Raw genomic sequence first — 27,030 nt, forward strand, 5'->3', positions numbered from 1 at the left:
GATGATAATTTACCCCTGCCCTGATGCGCAGAGTTGAGGACTAGTGTGCGGACAGCGCCTTATTGTTGCGCATATTACAGCAACAACATATACGATTTGGGTCTGTGGCAATGGAACCCTAATATCTCGTGCCGATGTCCTAATTTATGGATTGAGTAATACTGTAACCGATCTTGTCATTCCGACACCAAAAGTTGTGCTGAGGGATTCTTTATCTGCTATCAAGCACCTAGGAGGAAAATGTGGAGATTTACGAATTTATTAGCTTGCCTACTGGTGGTGTGTAAAGATGTCACTGCGCAGAGTAAGGTAAGTTATGGGCATGACTTGGTTATAGACTAATAACACCTATATAATGCTGCAATGGCGCAAGTAAGTAAGGAGCTCCCCCATATTTAATGGATATCTAATTCCTTGTGATAAAATATTAATACGAATTTGTCAACCCTGTCTTGCAGCTCTGCTACAGTACATTTATGAATGTTAACTTATTATCTGAATATCAATGTTTTATGCACTCTTTAAAAAACATTATCTCACTTTAAAGTCAACGTATTTCAACGAAATGATTGCACAATTTGCGCAAATTAGCCTAGTTAATTCGTTCACGTGCTCGAAGGAGCGATCGACGCTTCTCTTGTGACATGAGGTTGTTGAAAGCGGGAAGCAGTTTGCATAACAAACGGTAAACATTATGCTATTCCAATAATCCATTTGATTTCCAAATTAAAATGCCCATTCCCCAATATCAACTGTTACCCTGTATGACCAGGTGTCCTGTCAGATCAGTCAATTTGCCTGACCATAGACACTGACTCAATCTCTTCACTCATGTGTCGATATAAATAATAGATGTATGTCATTATTGAACATGACATCAGCCTTCTTGGCTTGTAAGTATAGACTTTGAATCCCCTTATTGCACATCAGACTAAGTAACCATTACATTAGGTTTCCCCAGTGAAAGGTCAAATAGGGGGTGCTTATGTGTGTCCTGTTTCACACATGTGCATGTGTGTAACCTGTACAAGTGTGGTGTGAAATGGAAATGTATTTTTTTGTATATCCCACTCCCCCGAGACACCCTCAGAGACTGGGGTAACGGCCAGGGATGATCTATTATTTAGGCAACCCTGAAGCAATTGAGTTTCTTGCTCAAGGGCAGAGCGACAGATTTTTCACCTAGTCGGCTCAGGGATTCAAACTAGCAACCTTTCGGTTACTGGCCCAATGCTCTAACACCCGCAAACTCGACTCTGGACCTCGAAGCCAATTTCACTGCATTTATTTCATTGTTCCATTCTAATCAGGGAGTGATTTAGACCTGGAACACCAGGTGGGTGCAATTACTTATTAGGTAGAACAGAAAACCAGCAGGCTCCGGATCTCGTAGGGTAAGAGTTGAATACCCCTGCTCTAACCACTAGGCTTCCTGGCGCCTTTTATGTGTACGGCCTGATGCCAGATGAAATGTGGGAAGAGATGGCAGCCAGTGGGGTAACAGTAATATCTGCCCTGCCTTGTTTGCACAGCTGCTGGACTTCAGTAACCCCTCTCTCATAGACCTGCATTCCCCTGAGGAGAGTCTAATCCCAGCTCCCCACTGTAGGAAAAAAATGGGCACAAGACAAGACGCACACAAGCACATGAAGGTTGTCTAGCAGATTTTTTTCTTTGTGCATGAGAGGAAGTGTGGTACATTTAGAACAATGAGCACAGGTGTCATGTGTTCACATCATGGTATTTGTGTCCTCTCAAGAACAGTGGAGTGTAAAATTTCTCATAACAATGATAATCCCTTATTATTACAATGATCATCAAATGTATTGAGGGCAACAACTTACACAACTGATAACTCAGGATTCAAGTGGACTGTACAATAGCCAAGGCCTTCTGTCAAAGGATTAAAACAAATGGATGAGCGCTGCCCACCACTCATATGCATGTGAATATCTCATGGCTCAAAGTGGAGAGACTGACTTCATCCCTACTTGTTTTTGTAAGAAGTGTTGACATGCTGAATGCACAAAGGTGTCTGTTTAAACTACTGCCCCACAGCTCGGACACCCATGCATACCCCACAAGACATGCCACCAGAGGTCTCTTCACGTTCCCCAAGTCCAGAACAGACTATGGGAGGAGCACAGTACTACATAGAACCATGGCTACATGGAACTCTATTCCACATCAGGTAACTGATGGAAGCAGTAGAATCAGATTTTAAAAAACAGATAAAAATACACCTTATGGAACAGCGGGGACTGTGAAGAGACACACACACACACACACAAACACACACACACACACATACACATGATAAGACACGCACTCTACACACACGTACACATGGATGTGGAATTGTAGATATGTGGTAGTAGAGTAGTGGCCTGAAGGCACACACTTTAACGTGTTGTGAAAAGTGTTATGAAATGTAATGTCTTGTAATATTTTCAATTGTATATAACAGCCTTAATGTTGCTGGACCCCAGGAAGAGTAGTTGCTGCCTTGGCAGGAACTAATGGGGATCCTTAATAAATAGAAATAAATACAAATACAAAAGCACAGTATAGGATCACTAACAAACTTGTGATTGATTTTAGCATGGCTATGGTTCTCTCTGTTCTCTGTGAGACATCTCATGTGCCTGTCTTGTGTGCTGCCTGGATGCTTTCTGTCCCCCTCTGTCCCATTGGACATGGCCCACTGGTGGCACTGAGATGATTGTGAGACAAAGCCAGCTCAGAGGAGGACACAGAGGGAGTGGTGGCGTGGGAACAGGCATGTGCACCTGCCCCTTGTTTTGGTTGTAAACAAACCCAGGAATCCCGCCGAGAGGTCCTTGAGAGGGCAGAGAGAGAGACGGACACCGAGACATAGGGAGGAGACCCATAGAATGCCCCTCTGTCAGAGTAATTAACTAACGAGACTTGGTGTGTCACTGGGACTTAATGAGTTAATGAGACTTGTCAGTCAGTCTGTCTGTCTGGGGGACTCAGTGGCCCCTGGCCCCAGTGCGGCTGGGAGAGGGCTCTGATTCTGAACAGCAGGAAATGAAGGAGACAGTGACACAGACCACAACAGCTAACAAAAGCAATCTCCCTTTCCCTCTGAGCGATGTAATGTAGGAGAAAAGTAATACAAAGAGAGCTGAAATTACAAGCCCTATTTGTCTGAGCCCTTCGTCTAAGGATGCTCCATACAGAACATGGCTGCCAGAGGACCACATGGCTAAAGGGAAGTATGTTTCACCCATTCTCTGCACCACCTGCCCTCCACCTGTTTTCCCAGTCTCCTTGGCTGTGTTTACACAGGCAGTCCAATTATGATCTTTTGACCAATCAGATTAGCTTTGAAAAAGATCTGATATGAATAGACCTGATGTGATTGGTCAAAAGACCAATCAGTGGGGGAGAAGAAATCCTAATTGGGCTGCCTTTGTAAACACAGCCTATGTGTCTTACTGCTATGATGTGAGTTTGTGCCCAATGAGGAGCCAGCTTGGTCTTCCTGTTAGATCCACACAGGAAAGATATCCCCACTGGGCACACACTTGTTGAATCAATATTTTTTCCATGTAATTTCAAGGAAATTATGTTGAACCAACATGGAATAGATGTTGAATTGACGCCTGTGCCCAGTGGGTCTCCTTCAGCTGGCACTTTCTCACAAGCAGCATCTATCACATCCATGGTCCTTCACTGTGTTTTATGGTGGGGGAAAAAAACATCCAAGTAAAGGTTTGATACAATTGTACAATCATGTGGAATATTAGACACTGATCTATCTATCAGTTCCATCAATCTATCCAGTGGGCCCTGTCACACATCTGCCTCCCAAAACAACAGCATCTGGGGAGAAAAGCAATGGCAACAAGCTAATTCCATTCATGACTGTGGTCCCCAGACATGCGCTGATAATTAAGAGAGAACTGTTTACAGATAAATCATCCGATACTGTTCCACAGATTAGCGGATTCTCTCTCTCTTCCATCACCTTTTTTATCCACCCCTCTTTCTCTCTGCCTCACTCTTCTCTCGTTAGGCTCAATCAGTAGTAGCCACTGAGGTTAACCAGAATGTTCTGAGTGTGCTCGGTCGGACACATTATGGCTGCATTTACACAGCCAATTATTGGCAAAAGATCTGATCTGATTGGTCAAAAGACCAATTAGTGGCAAAAGATCAGAAATGGGCTGCCTGTGTAAACGCAGCAAGCCTTAGATGGAATGTGTATGTGTACCCCCAAAAGCAGCAAGTGCTCAGTAAGCTTGTGTCCAGCTAATTAACGTCCCAGTGCTAATGCCAGTTTCTGTTCAGGTTAGGGACTGCAATCTCATGGTTCATCTCCAGGCTGAAGGCTCAAGTTTCCTTTTGCAGTCCCGGTTCAGATTTACAGTGGCAGTAAGTCTGTTTATCATAAGCAATACTAATTAGATTAGGAATCAGGTGGACTTTCTGGACAAGAATTTGGACTCCAGATTTGTCCATAATGTTTAGACTGGAGAGCAAGGTGATACGTCGGGGAATTTAAATGAATAGTTCAGATATCTTCATAGGTCAAAAGTGATCTTAAATTCAAACTGAGTCAATATTCCACCATCTGTTGTGTAAACCCCGGCTGATGGATTAGGGCCATCGAATTCCAGTTTAGTAGACGATGATTCTGAGATGAACTTTCTTCATTAGCATTTGTCTATCCTGAAATATCATTGCTTTGATTTAGTCATCAGATAAACCCTTTCCAGACGTGAACACTGTGTGGATTCGTTCTGATCACTCTAGTAGTCATACTCAGTATTTCTTTTCTACCAGTTTCCCTCAGAAACAGTTTCCTGAGTTGAGTGTCTTTGAAGTGGACAACACCTGGAACAGGGTCTGTTCTTTAGCTGTTTATATTAAGAAACGTTTGTGGAAAGTATCCTACATGAATGATCTTGTTTGTGAAAGCTAGTGTCATTGTTAAGTCCATATGAGGTAGGCCTAGTAACAGCATGCAGATGGCCTGAACAATTATACAAAACCTACGGTCTGAAACGGACATCCTTGTTTATACGGACCGAGGTAATGTTACAGTAACACTTAAGGCCATCATATAATAACATTGGTTTTCTGTGTTTAAAGATAAGCCTAAAAAGTGCCTGGAATGTGCCAGCCATTGTGTGCAATGTATCTTGTTTTTAGCAGTTGTGGACACAATTGGGATTTCACTTAGTCGCTGTAAGAGTGGCCACGGCCTTCAGTGAGTGAGTGATCTAATCATGTACTGTGGTCTGTGGAGTGTGTGAATGTGAAGCTATGCAGTCGGGTCCCTTCCGCCTATTGTGCAGACCAAAGTTTGTGTTTGAGTCCTATTCTTTTGACCTGAAACTTGACTGCTCTCAGAGGTCAAAGCCTACGGCGCCAAGCTCAAAGCATGCATTAAGCTCTTAAAACGGTCTTAATTACGAACGCTCTGATGTCTGTTCTCATACTGGAAGTTCACTTGGCATGGGATGCTAAATGAACAGAGCAAGGACAATAACGGTTCTCACAGCCAATATCCTTTCTTTAGAATTAGGACAGCTGACGTCCAACTTGCTCCGGTCTGTGTGTAAAGTAAAGAGTGTTGATAGGGAAGAGGCTGCACATGAATGGTGTGTACTAACACTTCCCTGTTGATCAATACACTAATGCACACTATCCCAAATACAGGTGGCGAGGCAACCAAACCCAATCAAGCTTGCAGGAATTCCATTAGGTTTGCCATGCTTAGTTGGTACCAGAAGCAACTTAAGCTGATGTTGCTAAGGAGCAGGCTGGGTTTAGATCGCCTGGGTCTGTGATGGAACAATAAGGCGCAGCAGGGCTGTGGGCACAACCCCTCCAAGGGAACTTTAATCTGCTAATCCACTCTGTTTTCATGTGGTTGTAGCATTTGTCAACCCACTGCCTTTTTCACTTGACATGGGTCAGGAATGGCCGGCCACTATGCACACAGGGGTCCTGCCCCATAATCAAAGACCCCTCTGAGTGTAAGTCTACAGTAATGGAGGGTACTGCCCCCCACCGCTGTCACAGGCTGCATTCCTCCACTAATGAGCCCACCCCCTCCCTCCTCTCCACTCCTCTCTCTCCCCTCACCAGCCTGCAGGGTCTGGCCTCCATAAAAATCCTCACTCCCAGAGACCACTCAGTCACTGGATATTTGTGCACAGTTGTGTGGATGATCTCCTTGGGTTTACTCTTTACTCACATTGGCAAGAAGTCTTGCTCTCCATAGATATTTGCCCCGATCTACAGTTTACGTGCCCAGTGTGGATTTGGTGAAGGACAGGACTGACGATTCTTCCAGAAATACCCTGATTGAGTGCATAGTTGAGATGTTTATCCTGTCTTGATACAATGTGGCAAAGTAAGGGCTCAGACAGACAGAGACACATTTAATTTCAAGGAGATAGAGACAGAGATTATTTAATGAAGAATCTCGTGCTGCATTCTTGTGCTGCTGTAGGGGAGACTGGAGTAAGTTGAGCCAAAGGGGTAAGATGAGTCACCCTTTCTTCTAGGAAACCATACACATAATTTATAATTTGACCAAATATTTAGGAAGTGGTCATCATTTCATAGAGTCTGTGAAGGAAGAAACCACATGGAAAAAGTGGTAAGCAAGTTAGGTCCAAAACACAGATTTTCACCAAGTCAAATTAATTTAGTGTGTTAGATGTTTCATGATGCTTGTATTTTAACCAAAGTAGATACTTTTAAGATTGTTCTATACGTCAGTTGGGGTCTCTATGAGCTTCAATATGAGGTCCTAAACCTAGCCTGAAAGTGCATCCTTGTAGCTGTGTGAGCTAATAGTCAAAATGTTTGCCTTGGGGTAAGTTGAGCCAGTGGTTGAGCCAATGGCAAGTTGAGCAAATATACGTGTTTTCTTCTCAGGCTCAATGCAAGGCATTATCGCTGGGATATGAGGTAACATGACCTGGCCTATGTTAAAAGTTGTAACACTGTGCTCTGAGAGTCAGGAAGCAAGTACAGGGAATGAGTGTTTTAATAAAATAAACAGACCATAATACAAAACAAGAACAGCACACAGACATGAAACTGAAACAGAAACAATAACGCCTGGGGAAGGAACCAAAGGGAGTGACTATATAGGGAAGGTAATCAGGGAAGTGATGGAGTCCAGGTGAGTCTGAAGACGCACAGGTGTGCGTAATGATGGTGACAGGGGTGCGCCATAACGAGCAGCCTGGTGACCTAGAGGCCGGAGAAGGAGCACACATGACAAAGTGTTTAAAAAAAGTACAGTGTTTTTTAGTTGTTAAAATATGCTTACAATTATTAAAATAAAAAAAGCAATTATGCTTGTGTTGAATTGTGTTTGGGAAATAAAGATAGACATGGCTTTCAAAAGTTAGTGGTAATATTTCATTTAGTACAGAAATTTGTAGGCGTCTTAATTTACCCCATACCATGGGTAAGTGGTGCCAAGAGACCACTTTATTTGGACAAGCAATGTTTTCAAAACTGTAATGTTTTCATGAATTCTGATTATTTTCAGGGATACACACCATCCTGAAATATATTTGAAGTTTTGGAATGGCCTAGTCGAAGTCCAGTCCTAATCCCATTTGAGATGTTGTGACAGGACTTGAAACGAGCAGTTCATGCTTGAAAACCCACAAATGTTACTGAGTTAAAGCAGTTCTGCATGCAAGAGTTGGCCAAAATTCCTCCACAGCGATGTGAGACTGATCAACAACTAGAGGAAGCATTTGGTTGTAGTCATTGCAGCTAAAGATGGCACAACCAGTTATTGAGTGTAAGGGGGCAATTACTTTTACACACAGGGGAATTGGGTGTTAACTTGGTTAATTAAATAAATAAAATAAGTATAAATTGTTTTATTTGTAAACTCAGGTTCCCTTTTATCTAATATTAGGTTTTGGTTAAAGATCTGATAACATTAATTATTTAAAAGAAATGCAAAAATAGAGAAAATCAGAAGGGGCGCAAGTACTTTTTCACGGCACTGTATGTAGATATCTTTGTCAGAAAGAACGCTATATTTCCGTTGACGGAGTGATGCTGAATGTAAAAAATGGCTCAACTTACCCCACTCTCCCCTAAGTGGTACCACATGTGGGCCTGCCTCGGGGTTTATAGAGATCCCTAAATCTCATTGGAGGAAGATGACAGGTTAACCCTGGACAGAGGGTCTGAGAGGGAGCTGGGCCCCAGAAGGTACTGGAAGATGAGCTTAGCATCAGTAGAGTGTAGCGACCCCTGGCCTCTACATCAAATCAAAGTTTATTTGTCACATGCTTGGTAAACAACAGTTGTAGACTAACAGTGAAATGCTGACTTACACAACAATGCAGAGAGAGAAAAAAAGAGATAGAATAGAAAAATAATAACACAATAAATAAATACACAATGAGTAACGATAAGTTGGGTAAAAACACTGAGTGTACAAAACACCTGCTCTTTCCATGACATAGAATGACCAGGTGAATCCAGGTGAAAGCTATGATCCCTTATTGATGTGACTTCTTAAATCCACTTCAATCAGTGTAGATGAAGGGGAAGAGACAGGTTAAAGAAGGATTTTGAAGCCTTGAGACATTTGAGTCATGGATTGTGTATGTGTGTCATTCAGAGGGTGAATGGGCAAGACAAAATATTTGTGTCTTTGAACGGGGTATGGTAGTAGGTGCCAAGTGCACCAGTTTGAGTGTGTCAAGAACTGCAACGCTGCTGGGTTTTTCACGCTCAACAGTTTCCTGTGTGTGTCAAGAACGGTTCACCACCCAAAGACATCCAGCTAACTTGACACAGCTGTGGGAAGCATTGGAGTCAACATGGGCCAGCCTCCCTGGGGAACGCTTTTGACACCTTGTAGAGTCCATGCCCTGACGAATTGAGGCTGTGTTGATGGCAAACACGACTGTGTTGGTGTGTGTGGACAATGATCATTCCTTAGTGATGTGGACAACGAGGAACTTGAAGCTCTCTATCTGCTCCACTATAGCCCCGATTATGTGGATGAGGGCGTGCTCGGGCCTTCCATTTCCTGTGGTCCACGATCAGCTCCTTTGACTTGCTGACGTTCAGGGAGAGGTTGTTGTCCTGGCACCACACTACCAAGTCTCTGACCTCCTCCCTGTAGACTGTCTCATCATCGTCGGTGATCAGGCCTACCGCCGTCACATCGTCGGTAAACTTAATGATGGTGTTGCAGTTGTGCGCGGCCACTCAGTCATGAGTGAACAGGGAGTACAGGAGGGGACTAAGCACTCACCCCTGAGGGGAACCCATGTTGAGGGTCAGCGTGGCGGATGTGTTGTTGCCTACCCTCACCACCTGGAGGCTGCCTGTCAGGAAGTCCAGGATCCAGTTGCAGAGGGAGGTGTTTAATCCCAGGGTCTTTAGTTTAGTGATGAGCTTGGAGGGCACTATGGTGTTGAACGCTGAGCTGTAGTCAATGCACACTATTCTCATGTAGGTGTTGCTTTTGTCCAGGTGGGAAAGGGCAGTGTGGAGTGCAATAGAGATTGTGCCATCTGTGGATTTCTTGGGGCGGTATATGATTTGGAGTGGGTCCAGGGTGTCTGGGATGATGGTGTTGATGTGAGCCATGACCAGCCTTTCAAAGCATTTCATGGGTACAGATGTGAGTGCTACAGGGCGATAATCATTTACACAGGTTATCTTGGCATTCTTGGGCACAGAAACTATGGTGATCTGCTTGAAACATGTAGGTATTACAGACTGGGGCAGGGAGAGGTTGAAAATGTCAGTGAAGACACTTGCCAGCTGGTCAGAGCATGCGCTGAGTAAGTGTCCTGGTAATTCGTCTGGCCCTGCGGCCTTGTGAATGTTAATCTGTTTAAGGTCTTACTCACATCGGCTACGGAGATCGTGAACAGCTGGTGCTCTTATGCATGATTCAGTGTTGCTAGCCTCAAGGCAAGCATAGAAGGTATTTCAATTGTCTGGTAGGCTTACATCACTGGACAGCTTGCGGTTGGGTTTCCCTTTGTAATCTGTAATAGTTTGCAAGCCCTGCCACATCCAACAAGCGTCAGATCCTGTGGAGTAAGATTTGATCTTGGTCCAATATTTACGCTTTGCCTGTTTGAAGGTTTCTTCGGAGGGCACAGCGGGATTTCTTATAAGCGTCGGGATTAGTGTCCCGCTCCTTGAAAATCGGCAGCTCGAGCCTTTAGCTCAGTGCAGATGTTGTCTGTAATCCATGGCTTCTGGCTGGGGTATGTACATACGGTCACTGTGGGGACGACATTATCGATGCACTTATTGATGAAGATGGTGACTGATGTGGTAAACTTCTCAATGCCATCGGCTGAATCCCGGAACATATTCCAGTCTGTGCTAGCGAAACAGTCCTGTAGCTTAGCATCCGCTTCATCGGAACACATAGGTATTGAGCGCATCACTGGTACTTCCTATTGAAATTCTTTGCTTGTAAGCAGGAATCAGGAGGATAGAGTTATGGTCAGATTTGCCAAATGGAGGTTGAGAGCTTTGTATGCGTCTATGTGTGTGAAGTAAAGGTGATCTAGAGTTTTTTTGCCTCTAGTTGCACAGGTGACATGCTGGTAGAAATTACCGTAATTTCCGGACTATTAAGCGCACCTGAATATAAGCCGCACCCACTGAATTTAAAAAATATATATATTTTGAACATAAATAAGACGCACATGTCTATAAGCCGCAGGTGCCTACCGGTACATTGAAACAAATGAACTTTACACAGGCTTTAACGAAACACGGCTTGTAACAAAAATAAATAGGCTTTAACGAAACACGGCTTGTAACAAAAAATAAAAAATTAGCAGTAAGCTTTAGTTGTCTTTTTGCACTGAGTCAATTCCTCACGCTGCTGTTTCCAACGTCTTATCATCGACTCATTAAGACCAAGCTCCCGTGCAGCAGCTCTATTTCCTTTTCCAACAGCCAGATCAATCGCCTTCAACTTGAAAGCTGCATCATATGCATTTCTCCGTGTCTTTGCCATGATGAGGGTGACAAAATGACTACCGTAATCAGAATGATGGGAAGTTTGAGAGCGCTCGATTTAATCTAAACCGTAAACAAAAAAGTTGTTTGACCTTAACCCGTTCGGCAATTTCATTGGTCTAATGAAAGCTTCATGCCGCCAAAAAACTGAGCACGTCACAGAATGTGTTTTTTTGGAGAAAAGAAAATTGAAAGCGGGAAAAATCCATATATTAGCCGCGTCATTGTTTAAGCCGCGGGGTTCAAAGCGTGGGAAAAAAGTTGCGGCTTATAGTCCGGAATTTACGGTAGGTCAAATGGATTTCAGTTTTCCTGCATTAAAGTCACCGGCCACTGCGACTGGAAGACCCATGAGGTGGTGCACAATTGGCCCAGCTTCGTTTGGGTTAGGGAAGGGTTTGGACGGCTGGGATGTCCTTGTCCCATTACGCTCTAGTGACTCCTTGTGGTGGCCCGGCAATGCATGCACGCTGACTTCGGTCACCAATTGGTGCGGCTGGCTTCCGGATTAAGTTAGCAGTGTGTCAAGAAGTGGTGCGGCTTGGCAGGGTCATGTTTCGGAGGACGCATGGTTCTCGTCTTTCTCCTCTCCCGAGTCCGTATGGGAGTTGCAGCGATGGGACAAGACTGTAACTACCAATTGTATATCATGAAATGAGATAGGAAAAAGGGGTAAAAAGTACAAAAATTATAATTAAATTAATTAAATAAAGTCACCGGCCACTGGGAGCACCACCTCTAGGTGAGCATTTTCTTGTTTACTTATGGCACTATACAGCTCGTTGAGTGTGGTCTTAGTGCCAGCATCGGTTTGTGGGAGTAAATAGACAGCTACAAAAAATATAGATGAAAACTCTCTTGGTAAATAGTATGGTCTACAGATTATCATGATGTATTCTAACTCAGGCGAGCAGAACCTCGTGACTTCCTTAATATTAGAGATTGCACACCAGCTGTTGTTAACAAAGAGACACACACCCTTCCCCTAGGCTTCCCTGACACCACCATTTTGTCCTGCTGATGTATAGAAAAACCAGCTAGATTTACATTTACCATGTCCTTTTTCAGCCATGACTCAGAGAAACATAGGATATTACAGTTCTTCAGATCACATTGATAGAATAGTCTCGAACGGAGCTCATCAAGTTTATTCTCCAGTGATTTCACGTTTGCCAATAGAACGGAGGGTACAGGCGGTTTATCCACTCTTCAACGTAGTCGCATAAGGTGTCCCACACGCCGGCCTCTATAGCACCGTCTCCCCCTGGTCCACGATAATCAATGTCTTTCGACCCGTCCAAATCGAGGTTAATGATAGCTGTTCTGATGTCCAAAAGCTCTTTTCGACCATAGGAAACGATGGTGGAAACATTATGTAAAAAAAAAAGTTACCATCATCGCAAAAATAAATACACAAAATAGCACAATTGGTCAGATGCCCGTGAAACGTCCGCTATTCCCTCCAGCACCATTCTCGTATGATGCGCTGGGGGAGATGGCCAGACATGGGGAGATGAACAGAGCAGTGCCCGTCACAGACAACAGACAGAGAGACAGGCACTTGAGAGCTACTGTGACACCTTAAGCTCTCTGTGGAATGAAGGTTTGGCACTCATTGACCTCTTATCAACAACAACTGAACATTCAATAAGATATGCAATAAATCTATGGTATATCAAATGTCTGACTGGGCCTAGAATGAAACCTAGAAACACATCACTTTAATGATTATAATATTATGTCTATAATATTTTTTTTGTATTGTTTATGCAATACAGAGAGAGTTTATATTAATTATATTTATTGCATTTCATTGGTCTCAATTGCTTTCATGTGCTCCAAAGGAGATGAAGCATGTGGTAAATGTCCCAGGATCACTTTCCTTTCCTTGCTTTTGTTTCTCTCCTAAGAAAATGTATTTATTATTCATAGTATGTCCACCAGGGAGGGAGTCATTCAGAACATTGGAACAACTCTCCATAGACTCCTGTGAGAAAACCCAAGCTCAGCATATATATTTATGAATCATAATGTCACAGTTAAATCCTGACCATTGATCACTTTGGGTCAGATAGAGTTGCTTTCACAGAATGTCTCTGTTTGAATGCTGCTCTGCCTTCAGACTGGCCCTCTCACATTCAACCCCACATTGTGACATCACTCCAGGCTGTGATTGCCTCCTGTAGCTGAGAGACAGGAACCTTGTCCAGTTCACGCATGTCAGGAATACTTTAGTCAACCACTCCTACACCAGTCTAATTAAAACTAGTGTTTATGAAATCGATGAAATCGGTCCATTTCATCCCTTCTCTTCAACTCTTTCATCCCTTCTCTTCATCTCTGTCTCTCTTGTCAGATCTTTGGGGAGACAGAGCCGGTGCGGATGACATCGGAGGGCTCAGACTGTCGATGTAAGTGCATCATGAGGCCACTGAGCAAGGATGCGTGCCAGCATCTGAGGAGCGGAAAAGCACGGGTGGAGGACTTCTACACGGTGGAGACCGTCAGCTCTGGATCGGACTGCAAGTGTTCCTGCACAGCCCCTCCCTCCTCCCTCAACCCCTGCGAGAATGAGTGGAAGATGGAGAAGCTGAAGAAACAGGCCCCAGAGCTTCTCAAGGTGACGGGAGGTGCAGCAGTAACAGACACTAACTGTAACTTGGTGGCAAAATAACCTTAGAACTGTAAATGTTAGTAGTAAAATCAGGTAATTGACTGTGTAAAAACAGTGACAGAGACCCTGATTACGTGTGTTTGGTTTGATCCTGAAGAGACAGTATACGTAACCATGGGAGAAGTAGAAACAGGATGTCCCTGTAATTGTTCAAATGAAAGCTTCAAGGTTGTTACACAGACCCTTCACTATGACATCACTGGATTGTCTGTCTGATATCCATCTGCTAATAACATCTCAGCACCTCTGAGGACCTTCATATCTGAAGCACACATTCCTTTTTCACTGGCAGTGAGAGGAGAGGAGGCACGCTATGTAGCATATGAACAGAACAACCAGAACCAGATGTGTGATCTGACTGGATTTAGGCCTTCTGCACTCTTTTAAGGTCCTCACTACTGAATAGTGTCTGTCCCAGGTGCATAGGAGTAAAAAAAAAAAAGAATACTGGAAGAGATGAAGACCTGCACACTGTCCAAAACTGAGGCTTGAATGAAAAATAGACATGTTTATTAGAACATCACTGTGCCCCCCCAAAAAAATGATTGTGCAATAAATTGTATAAAGGAAAGGTGAAAACAAAACACAAACGTTTCGGCCCCGGGCCATCCTCAATGGATTTAGACTTAGCCATAGATTAAGCCTGGTTGTTGTTTCGTGTTAATACTCTCCTCTGTGCTGTGGGTGTACAGCTCCATTCCATGGTGGACCTACTGGAGGGGACGCTGTACAGTCTGGACCTCATGAAGGTTCACTCCTACATCAATAAGGTGGTCTCCCAGATGAACACACTAGAGGAGGTAAGCACAAAAAAACAACGTCCTGGTATAGTGGAACAAGTGCCACAATAACTAGGACATAAAGCAAAAACCAGGGTACACTAGGTTTGCATGCCTTTCTACATACTGTGTTTGAGTGTATTTGGGATCTTTCCAAGGGTTCTAAGCTGTTAAAGCTGTCTAAGGTCCTTTATGGAGACAGAGCTGATTAAATGGTTTGTGATTGGATACTAGTAATCCCCCTCCTAAACTGCATGGCTACAGTAATGTTTTTAATAATCTATTTACAAAAGGGTTCCTTTTTGGTTAGAGTTATTTGCACATTTGTACAATGGACTGGTCTGATTCTTAGAACACGTCTGTTTCTCCAGACAATCAAGACCAACCTGACTCGGGACAATGAGTTTGTAAGGGACAGCATGATCACTCTGACTAACCAGTTTAAGAGGTATGAGAACTACTCAAACATCATGATGAGCATCAAGAAGGAGATCTCCAGCCTGGGGCTGCAGCTACTGCAGAAAGACCAAACAGAGACCAAAGCTCAGGTAAGTGTGTCTCAAGCAAACACACACACACACACACACACACACACACACACACACACACACACACACACACACACACACACACACACACACACACACACACAAAGCTTGCTCACAAATTACACATCAAACACACACAAATGTTCACATGCCCACAGACGCACCGTAAATCACAGGCTTGAATGTTAATGTTTACAGGACACCAATGATGAGAAAACCAAAGAGACCGTTAAAAAACCTAACAAAAAGCCCCCTGCATCCAAGCCCCCTCCCAAGCCGCCCAAGGAAAAGGTTGTAAAACCCAAGAAAGAGAGCACCAAACCTGGGAAGCCCATCAAGCCTGACCCCACAGCCAAGGCCAAGGTGGCAGGGCACCAGCCGGGGGTAGTGAGGGGCATCACATACTACAAAGCAGCCAAGGTGGATGGGGACGGGCATGTCACAGGCGGTAAAGGTGAGAGAAAAGGGGCCGATACAGGGGGAGAGTTTGACCACCCAGCCCAGTGTGTATGGAGCCCCCCTTAAGACAACATTAGAATGTGACTTCAGCTGAGTTAGCAGCGCTCAGCCAGCCTGTAGGAGATCATTTACATGCTGTTCTAATGTGCTCAGACCCTATTGTGACTGTTATAAACTAAACCAATTCAAATGTAAGTTATACTCTTTTTTTGGGGGGGGGGTTCTTCATTACGTAATGCAGAATCTGCATTGCACCAGACTGATCTGGAGACCCATTGAGCGGCGTACAATTGGCCCAGCGTAGTTAGGGGAGGGTTTGGGGAGGGTTTGGCCGGGGTAGGCCGTCATTATAAAATAAGAATTTGTTCTTAACTGACATGCCTAGCTAAATAAAATAAAAATAATACAAAAATATTTCAGATTCCCAACGGAGACAGATATTGTTAATTCTATTTCTGTATAGAGCAAGCCATTTGGATTTGAATGAAAGATGATGTTCTTGCACAAGTGTGATAAAAGAGTGTAAATCTTCCTGCTACATGTATACTCTTGGCAGCTCTGCCAGAGGAAATGAAACAGTGAATCCTTCATCTTGTAGATCACCAGATCCTCAGTACAAGACTTATCCTGCTGTTGTTTTTTTAACAAAGCAGGGCTTGGGCCATTGGAGGATCAAATTGCTTGTGTGCATTCAGCGAGCAGGAAATCCATTTTTTATATTGACATAATACATCGAGCTAATGGAATGCTGTTTCAATAACATTGCCACATCCATGACATGCCCCAGCTTCACACCTAGCATACAATGTGTGGGAGAACCTCATCACTGTGCAGATGAAGCTGACAAAACATTTCCTGACTCCTTCAAATCCTCTTTAAGTTTACAAAAAGAAAGAAGGACCAAGGCACTCTTCATATAATTCATAAAAATGCCTTTATTTGTATAGCATGTTCAATGGAACAAAGATTTTAAAACTCCGAAGCATTTCGGCTGCATGGCCTTCATCAGGGAATACATAGATATGATGATACAATGTCTTCTTTTAAACAAAGCATTTTCCAATCAACCCTGATTGAAGAGGGAGTGGTTACAGAATAGTTAATACTCAATACCAAGCAAACCAGGAACATTCCCAGAACGTTAGCTAAGATTCCCATTAATCTCTAGTTAGAGTTTTATCTAAAATCAGTATGATAACATCCCCAAAACTTTTTTTAATGTAATAAATATCTTTGGTTTGTTCTCCTAACATTCACAAAAATGTTGTGCACAACACCACAGAACATTCCCCAAAAGCTCTCATTAGTTTTCCAGGTAATGGAATAACACAATGTACAAGTAACGTTTTCCCAGCAAACCAAAATTGGTTCTGTGTCACGGTCGTCGTAGTAAATGGACCAAGTGCTCGTCTTAACTTTATTTGTGAACACTTAAATAAACAAAACAAGAAATGAGGGAACTAACAGTCTTGCAGGCTAAATACAGCAGTGCTAAGAACAACCTCCCACAATACCCATAACAAACATACTCCTAAATATAGGACCTTCAAGCAGAGGCAACGATAACCAGCTGCCTCCAATTGAAGGCCCCAATCCCAATTACCTAAACATAGATCTAAATACCCTAGAACAGACATAGAACTATACAACATAGAACTAAACCAAAAACCCCGGAATACATAAATCAAACGCCCCTCTACATAAACACACACTCAAAACCATATAAAACAAATACCCCCTGCCACGTCCTGACCAAACTATAATAACAAATAACCCCTTTACTGTTAAGGACGTGACATTCTGTGAAAGTTCCCAGAACGTTGGTTAGGTTGCGGCTAGCCTCTGCCAAGTCCCCAAAAACTGGATGTTCTGGTTTTCAGGGGAAATGGAAAGAGAGACTTCCGCTTTTGGACATTAACAAGGCAACACTCCATCTTAAAACCTTTTACTGCAGTGGGTTAAATCAGGGTCACACAGTGTTTCTTGGTAGTCTTAAATAAATCTGTTTTGAAACAAAAGTATACACCTCACACACATGGTTGCCAAAATACAAAATATGCTCAGTTGTGATGACATTCATACAATGTTTAAGTTAGGTTGCACAGGACATTCCCTTAATTTTACAAGAATATTCTTGTGATATTCACAAAGGTTGCACAGAACATTCCCACAATGTTGCATAATGTTCCACAATTTCCAAATATGTCTGTTTTTATGACATTTATAGTATATTTGTTTTAGGTTTAACATAATATTCCATTGATGTTCACACAATATACAGTACCAGTCAAAAGTTTGGACATACCCACTCATTCAATGTTTTTTCTTTATTGTAGAATAATAGTGAAGACATTCAGAGAATGTCAAGAGTGTGCAAAGCTGATCAAGGCAAAGGGTGGCTACTTTGAAGAATCCCAAATATAAAATATATTTTGATTTGTTTAACACTTTTTGGGTTACTACATGATTCCATATGTGGTGATGTCTTCTATTATTCTAAAATGTAGAAAATAGTAAAAATAATAAAGACAAAACCCAGGACTGAGTAGGTGTGTCCAGACTTTTGACTAGTACTCTACAGTTGACCTTGTCTTAGAGGTCTTCAGAACATTTCTAGAACATGTTATATTTAAGTTTTACCTAATATTACCACTACATTCTCAGCATGCAAATGTGTAGCTCCTTAAAGCAGATTGGAATACATCCCAGTATGTTTCTCTTCAGATTTAAGGGCAATTTGCATTTGAGGACTGTATTGTAGACCTACTACAGTGTGTAGGCCACACAGCATTTTAATTTAGAGCACATTGGAACAGCCTTTAATCATACAGTACAAACACAACTATATCTTTACACTTTATACATTGACAATATGCACATGTGGCGTTTGAACCAGCAATGTTTGGTTCCCAAGTCAGGTTTTTTTAATCTTCTGCCACACCAGGGAAGCTCTCTTACGCCTTCTTTTTTCAGTGTGGCAGTATGGTCAATCAGGAATTCCATTCTTCCTTTTTAGCCTTCTTACACATAACTAACCCAGGGATATACCCGATAATTGAGTTATTCACCATCGCGTCACCCATCCTCTTTATATACGGCATACTGCTGGGCCCATATTTACAAGGTATCCAAAACTATGAGTGCTAATCTAGGATCAGTTTTGCTTTTCAGATCATGAAAAATAAGAGAGGGGGGAGCATGTCAAGCGACTCAAAGTAGATATTATATTGGGTGTGTTTTTTAAAAAGTTGAACAGTCCATTTTTACACAATGTTTTATTTTTACAGTTAGTCTAAATTCTGCATTTCTGGCTAGATTCAAAAATCTGGATGAAATAAATACATCCTCTCTTTTAGTAGAGTGTATCTGAGCCTCAATTTCACAGTTTTCTTCAAAAGAAACATGGTTAAAGAACATGTGGGATTGAACCTGCAAATCTCAAATCAGCAACCAGATCATTAACCCTCTGTGCCACCAGGAGATAACTGTGGCTTCGCAGGGTTTTTCCACTCTAATATGGTCAATCAGGAAACAGAACAAAATGTTTGAGTTATTAAAATATTCCCATCCTCTTCATATGCTGTGTACTTGTAACACTGTAATGCGGTTTCAGTCTTGGAGGAGTGTTTTCTGACCGATTCTGCATTTGGTTAATGATGTTTGTCCTCCATGAGACACTGTAGACACGGAAGCCTACTTCACTTACTCAAAATCCCCAGGATGAATCTAAGATAACTCAAGAAATCTGTCATTCATTTAAAAAAATTGCAGATTATGTTTTAGTTGCGCAATTATACATCTACAGTGCATTCGGAAAGTACTCAGACCCCTTCACTTTTTCAACATTTTGTTACGTTACAGCCTTATTCTAAAATTGATTAAATCATTTTCCCCCCTCATCAATCTACACACAATACCCCATAATGACTATGCGAAAACAGGTTTTTAGAAATTTTGGCAAATGAATTAAAAATAAAAAACAGAAATACCTTATTTACATAAGTATTCAGACCCTATGCTATGAGACTCGAAATTGAGCTCAGGTGCATCCTGTTTCCATTGATTATCTTGAGATGTTGCTTCAACTTGATTGGAGTCCACCTGTGGTAAATTCAATTGATTGGACAAGATTTGGAAGGGAATACACCTGTCTATATAAGGTCCCAGAGTTGACAGTGCATGTCAGAATAAAAACCAAGTCACGAGGTCGAAGGGATTTTCCGAAGAGCTCTGAGACATTATCGTGCCGAGGCACAGATCTGGCGAAGGGTACCAACAAAAATTCTGCAGCATTGAAGGGCCCCAAGAACACAGTGGCCTCAATCATTCTTAAATGGAAGAAGTTTGGAACCACCAAGACTCTTCCTTGAGCTGGCTGCCTGGCCAAACTGAGGAATCGGGGGAGAAGGGCCTTGGCCAGGGAAGTGACCAAGAACCCAATGGTAACTCTGACAGATCTCCAGAGTTCCTCTGTGGAGATCGGAGAACTTTCCAGAAGGACAACTATCTCTGCAGAACTCCAACAATCAGGCCTTTAGGGTAGAGTGGCCAGGCGGAAGCCACTCCTCAATAAAATGACAGCCCGCTTAGAGTTTGCCAAAAGGCACCTAAGGGACTCTCAGTACCATATTAGGTCAAACTTAAATATAACATGTTCTTGAAATATTCTGAGGACCTCCAAGACAAGGTCAAATGTATATTGTGTGAACATCAATGGAATATTATGTTAAACCTAAAACAAATATGCTATGAACGTCATAAAAACATACTTATTTGGAAATTGTGGAACACTGTACAACATTGTGGGAATGTTCTGTGCAACCTATGTGAATATCACAAGACTATTCTTGCAACATCCCAAACAACATGCATAACTTAATTAAATATTCTGTGAACCTTGGAAGAGCTTAGACCAGATGTTCTGTCAACATTCTGACAACATTATAGGAATGTCTTGTGCAACCTAAAGTAAACATTGTATGAATGTCATCACACTTTTGTGTTTTGGGAACCTATCTCTTGTAATGTACCCACACTATTCCCACAACCTAATTCAATGTTCTGGGAACCTATAAAGAACTCAGAAAGGCTTTTTTTGTTAACATTCTTGCAACATCAAAGGTTTTGTGCAACCAGATAGAAACATAATCTGAATGTCAGCCTAACTGGACAGTTTAAGTGTTTTCGGGAATCTCTTGTTATATGCCCACAATGTTCCTACATCCTAAAGAAACATTCTGGGAACATTTAAAGAACAGATTAAATGTGTTCTAGGAACGTTCTAGTCACATCAGGCGAATGTTTTATACAAACATTTTATAATCATCAGCACGACTGGACATTTGTTTTGTGTCATGAGAACATTTGCTACAACCTAACTAATGTTCTAGGAACCAGTTTTGGTTTGCTGGGTAACTCTAGTTGAATGGATAGGTATGCTAGGTTTGCTCAAGGTTCAGATGCACATATGCTGTTAGATCATGTGTTCTGCCATGCCTAGCCGTTTAGCCATACTTTGGTGAGTCCAGCCACCTTTATCAATCCAGTGAAGCAAATCAGCTTACTTTCCATAATCTCACAAAGAACAGGAGGGCCTTTTTTTCAAAGGTGAATTGCATCTATTAGATAAAAGACGATGTGGCTTTTCTTTCACCACAACAATACCTGTGATTTTGACTCTAGAGACCCACAGCACATTCTCTTATCTATGCCTGCCTCCTGATTCCTAAGGCTTTCCCTGACTCTCTATCTTGCTGTTAAGCCTTTAACAGATACATGTGGTCAGGTAGTGTGCACGGCTGGCACTATGAGGTTCAGAGTGCGAGTGTTGTGCAGATGCGCTGCTTATGTAGCAGGGAGAGGCGTTTTATCTCACATGTGTCTAGCAGCACAGGAAGTGAGAGTAGGCTAGGCTAGAACAGGATAGGACAGGATAGGATTAACTTTAATGTTCCAATGGGAAAATTGTCTTAGACTCACAGTACTGCTGTATACAAAATAAACACTGTACATTACACACTCAACATAATACATACATTGCACTTTACTCTTAGCATGATACACTTCTAATATAGCCACATACATAATACTTTGCATATTCCCTTATTCTGTTAGTGGCGTACTAACACACTTTACTTATTGCTGTTTAGGTATTTGATGGACATGGGAATGAAGGAGTGCTTATACCTGTTCAGCTTACACATGAGGACCCTATACCGTCTACTTGAGGGGAGGAGCGGATATTCAGAGTATAGAACATGGGAGGGATCTGAAATACTTTTCTCCACATGTCTGTTAACGGTCTGTTCAGAAATAGTGTTGTCTCACACCCATGACCTTCATGGCAGTTTGTATCAGGCGGGAAATTTGGGATTTCAGTTAGACTGATACATTTCCAGTAATATGAGTAACAGAGGCGAGCAGACTCAGCCTGGCCCTCTCCTCCTGGTACTGTCCTCTGTTCTGATATTCTCTCTCCATGGCCAAGGATAAGAAAATGTCATGTGAGGGCTGTGGAATTCTGAATCCAAACAGACAGAGGCAGAGGCAGCGGGACCGACTTGGTTACAGAGGAGGGGACAGAGAAAGTGAGAGGAAGCTGGCATGCTCTGTGTGCTGCATAACTAATGCATTCCCCTTTGATGTGGCCCCGGGAAATCTCTGGTACTGTACAGTGTCTGTCTCTCTGACAGAGGTCTCAAAAGCAGCTCATACAGGGCCTGTGGCTCTGAGGTTCTATTTGACTAATTTAGCCAGTTAATTCTAATGAAAACACGTGAAGACAAGGCCCCTCCAGAGTTTCATTTTGACTATCTAAATTCCATGGCCTGCTTTCCAATACTTCATCCCTTTATCCTCAGACAACACTGCCAAGACTCAAACCGTCCAACACGTCAAAGAGACACACTCGGAGGACGGAGGCGCTGAAATCATCTTGGAAACCATAAAGGGAACCACAGCTGAGTCGACAACTACCACAGAAACTGCTGTCACTACCACGACAACAATGGCAGCAACAACAACAACAGCCAGTACCACAATGCCATCTACTACCACTACCACCACCACCACCACCAGTGCAGCAGGAGTAGAGAGGCTAGACAGACCAGCTCCCACCATCATGCTCTTCCTGGACAACTCAGACAACAACAGCCGGCCAATCCTACACAGAGCAGGTAGCCCGACCTACACAATACCCTACTGTACACTACACTACACCCTATAATCAACTGAATGTGCTCATTTACAGCAATACTGACAGTCAATGTTATGACTCTGTTCAGTTCAGTAACAGATAAGCATGTAACGTTTAGCTGCCAGAATATGTGTGACTGTGAAATTGGATGATTGGAAACTCATGCAGGCCATTATTTATCCAGTTTTTCTGGTAGTTTTTGTGTTGACTATTTTGAGCTGTACTTGGCAGGGAAGATCCTAGACTGTGAGGGGACCCTGGCATCTATCGAGCTTCCAGAGAAGCAGCACAGCTATGGGCGGAATGAGGGAGCCTGGATGAAGGATCCCCTGGCAAAGGACTCCAAGATCTACGTCACTAACTATTACTATGGCAACAACCTGGTGGAGTTCCGAAACCTGGACAACTTCAAGCAAGGTGGGCATGGCATAGAGAGATACATATTATAGACCAGGGTTCCCCAACTAGCAGCCTGGGTATTTATTTGAATTGTTGGACATAAGACTGTAAAAACACTAGCAAATCGCTCCAAGTGATTTTAATTTTGGAAATCTGTTCCAAAGTATTCTCATGCAAAATAGAGAGATACAGTTGAAGTCAGAAGTTTACATACACCTTAGCCAAACACATTTAAACTCAGTTTGTCACAATTCCTGACATTTAATCCTAGTAAAAATTCTCTGTCTTAGGTCAGTTAGGATCACCACTTTATTTTAAGAATGTGAAATGTCAGAATAATAGTACAGAGAATGATTTATTTCAGCTTTTATTTCTTTCATCACATTCCCAGTGGGTCAGATGTTTACATACACTCAATTAGTATTTGGTAGCATTGCCTTTAAATTGTTTAACTTGGGTCAAGTGTTTTGGGTAGCCTTCCACAAGCTTCCCAAAATAAGTTGGGTGAAATTTAGCCCATTCCTCCTGACAGAGCTCGTGTAACTGAGTCAGGTTTGTAGGCCTCCTTGCTTACACACACATTTTCTATAGGATTGAGGTCAGGGCTTTGTGATGGCCACTCAAATACCTTGACTTTGTTGTCCTTAAGCCATTTTGCCACAACTTTGGAAGTATGCTTGGGGTCATTGTCCATTTGGAAGACCCATTTGCGACTAAGCTTTAACTTCCTGACTGATGCTCCCTCCCTCCCTCCCCTCAGTCTGACCATTAGATGCAGGCCATCAGTCCAGTAAAACAATAAGCAAATAATTATGCCTCACAAGTAATAAAACAAATGATCTATTACCAGTGTTATCATACACCTAACATTTTTTTTTATACCATTTTAAAATGGTCTAAGAAGAACAACATTGGCAGGACAATTCAAGCGTAGCCAATATGCAGTGATAATGTATTGGGCCTATAGCCTATTGCACAAACCTAATTGCAACAGAACTGTTTTCAATTGGTTAATGTTGCATAGACTTACGTTTTTAAGTCCTTTTTTCTACCTGAGTGGTAGATCTCGGCATGCATTTTGACTCAAAGTGATCTTGACTCAGAAAAGGTTGGTGACCACTGCTCTACGGTGACCCATGAAATGTAGTGAGTATACACTATAGTAGCTTGAGACTCAAATTCACAGGTTTTAGTTGTCATACTGTGCTTTTCGTTCCACACACAAAGTTCCTAAAACAGCTGGGTGGGAAAAATCCACCCCTTCTTGCACTAGTAATTGGAGAGAGAAATAGGATTACTCCTTTTAACTGACTGGGTGAAATTATCTTTCTCACAGGACTAGCCTGGTTGATTTAGAGGTGTTAGGACATTGTTTTTTTAAACTCACTAACATCTTGCAAAGTGTACAGAGATTTTGCTCAGATATCCAGTAGGGTGGTGAGTTCACAGCAGCGTGCGGATGGCTAGGTATCTCTGTGAGTGGCTGTGATCTCTGCTTAGGCAGGGCTGGCCTCTCATTTGAACTGGCCATAGCTGAGGGATTAGAGGCATTGGCTGGCCTCGGGGGGGAAAAGTGCTGTGCTATGGGGTTGTTTTTGTCCTTCGCTGCAGCTTCATTCATTATCTAAATCACACTTCCTGAGATGGAAATGTAAGAGAGCAGATGTGACCAGATATGAGTGTAACCCTAATAACAGGACATCTGTTTGGACAGCAGGGAGTGGGATAGTAAAACAGAAACTAACCAGTCTCTCATGTGAAACAATTGTATAAACTTTTATGGAACTATTAAAATGTTTGTGTGTGTGTGACACCTGTGAAACCCAGAATAACTTGATTTATTCTTAATTTTACATGATGTTAGCATAATGTCTGGGGGGGGGCAACATGGTATGTAGTTAGCGCTCACTAAACATGTATATATTTGGTCCTGTTAGGTCGTTGGAGCAACCTCTTCAAACTGCCTTACAATTGGATCGGCACAGGCCACGTGGTGTACAACGGAGCATTTTACTACAACAGAGCTTTCACCAAGAACATCATCAAGTACGACCTAAGGATGCGCTACGTGGCCGCCTGGACCCTCCTGCATGACGTGGTTTACGAGGACACCACCCCTTGGAAGTGGAGAGGCCACTCGGACATTGACTTTGCCGTGGACGAGAGTGGGCTGTGGGTGATCTACCCTGCCACGGACTATGACTACTCTCAGCAGGAGGTGATCGTCATCAGTAAGCTGGACCCTGGGGATCTGTCCATGAAGAAGGAGACAACTTGGAGGACGGGCCTGAAAAGAAACTCCTACGGGAACTGCTTCATCATCTGTGGGGTGCTGTACGCTGTGGACGTCTATAACCAGAAGGAAGGGGAGGTGAACTATGCCTACGACACCCACACCAACTCAGAGGCTATCCCTCGTCTGCCCTTTACCAACGAATACGCCTACACCACCCAGATCGACTACAATCCCAAGGAGAAGGTCCTGTACGCCTGGGACAATGGACACCAGATCACATATAACATACACTTTGTTGACCAATGAGCACAGGGGTTTTGCGCTCAGGTAAAGTATAGGCCATCAGCACCATGACAAGTTCACTATCCCCATAGAGATAAGAGAGATGCTCAGTAATAGATGCAGTAAAGAGGTCAATGGAACGTAGACAGCGGGGGATAGAAGAAGGACGCCGGATTGGGGCACATTCAAATCTGATCTATTGAAGTGGATATTCATCAAGTCCATTATCATTGATGTATTGTAACAGGCCTACAATGTGGTTACTAAAGTCCAATTTTGATATATTTGGCTGTTTTTGCTGCATAACATTTAGAAGTAGTCCCTGTTCAGGTTTAGAAGAAGTAACTGCTAAATGCTAACTCCCGTTCGAATAAACTGGTAGCGTAGCTAGCACTGAGATCGGTGGTGGTAGTCAATGTTGTTTTTAACTGTAATGCAGTTCATTGGTGAAGATGACATGAACATGTGTTGGGGTTGACATCCATACAGCATTATACTCTGATTTTCACCTCAACATATTGTGAAATACACATATAAACAATAGCCTAAATGTAGGTTAATTTTAATGGGGGGCAGTGAGGAGATTCGAATCTTTCCCTTCGAGCGTTTCCATGGCATTTTCATTGTTTTGGTCAAGTTCCATTGACCTCTTTACCGGATCTATGGACAGTCCAGCAGCGGCCATATTAGATTCAACAGCCAACACTCCTCTTTCAATGCATACTAACCAATACACTTGACAGCATACCATACACAACAAGGTTCCTGGTCAATGTGGACTCTATATTGGGATGCTCTTGTAAATCACGAACGGCTCATTTATTCCACCCATTTTATTTTTATGGCCCATCAAACTCTATCCTGTCACCTAGCACTATGATCATCTGTAATTTTCCTTTCAGGCCTATTGATGATGTTTGTTTTTTTAACTTGTATAAATGTTGCTGCGTACTGTAGTGTTAACTGTTCAAATTGTTTCTTTCAGTGAGGATGAGGGATGCTTTGAATATACAGTACCAGTCAAAAGTTTCTACCTTGTAGAATAATAGTGAAGACATCGAAACTATGAAATAACACACATGGAATCATGTAGTAACCAAAAAAGTGTGAAATAAATAAAAATGTATTTTATATTTGAGATTCTTCAAAGTAGCCACCCTTCTGCCTTAATGACAGCTTTGCACACTCTTGACATTCTCTCAAGCAGCTTCATGAGGTAGTCACCTGGAATGCATTTCAATTATTATTATTTTTTACCTTTATTTAACTTAAGAACAAACTCTTATTTTCAATGACAGCCTAGGAACAGTGGGTTAACTGCCTTGTTCAGGGACAGAAGGAGAGATTTTTACTTTGTCAGCTCAGGGATTCGATCTTGCAACCTTCCAGTTACTAGTCCAACGCTCAAACAATTAGGCTACCTGCCAGTGTGC

The 27,030-nt window shown here is 42.5% G+C and overlaps 1 protein-coding gene across 1 annotated transcript; it reads left to right on the forward strand.

Annotated features, from left to right (window-relative positions):
- On the forward strand, window positions 1–26,798 carry LOC106579985 (olfactomedin-like protein 2A). The gene is made up of 8 exons (XM_014160475.2): window positions 1–309; window positions 13,382–13,645; window positions 14,392–14,499; window positions 14,850–15,026; window positions 15,225–15,480; window positions 22,346–22,660; window positions 22,912–23,097; window positions 25,017–26,798. Exons 1-8 carry the CDS (start codon window positions 241–243, stop codon window positions 25,619–25,621), a joined length of 1,980 nt encoding a protein of 659 aa, XP_014015950.1. The 5' UTR covers window positions 1–240; the 3' UTR covers window positions 25,622–26,798.
- The last annotated feature ends 232 nt before the right edge of the window (window positions 26,799–27,030 follow it).

This window comes from Salmo salar, chromosome ssa20 (assembly GCF_905237065.1).
Source record: "Salmo salar chromosome ssa20, Ssal_v3.1, whole genome shotgun sequence".
NCBI lineage: Eukaryota > Metazoa > Chordata > Actinopteri > Salmoniformes > Salmonidae > Salmo > Salmo salar.

Bases quoted from the DNA above. Each gene is read 5' to 3' on its own strand.
- LOC106579985 (XM_014160475.2), top strand. From the start codon at position 241: ATGTGGAGATTTACGAATTTATTAGCTTGCCTACTGGTGGTGTGTAAA. The intron at 310-13,381 runs GTAAGTTATGGG...CTCTCTTGTCAG, and splicing joins ATGTCACTGCGCAGAGTAAG to ATCTTTGGGGAGACAGAGCC. The intron at 23,098-25,016 runs GTGGGCATGGCA...TGGTCCTGTTAG, and splicing joins CCTGGACAACTTCAAGCAAG to GTCGTTGGAGCAACCTCTTC.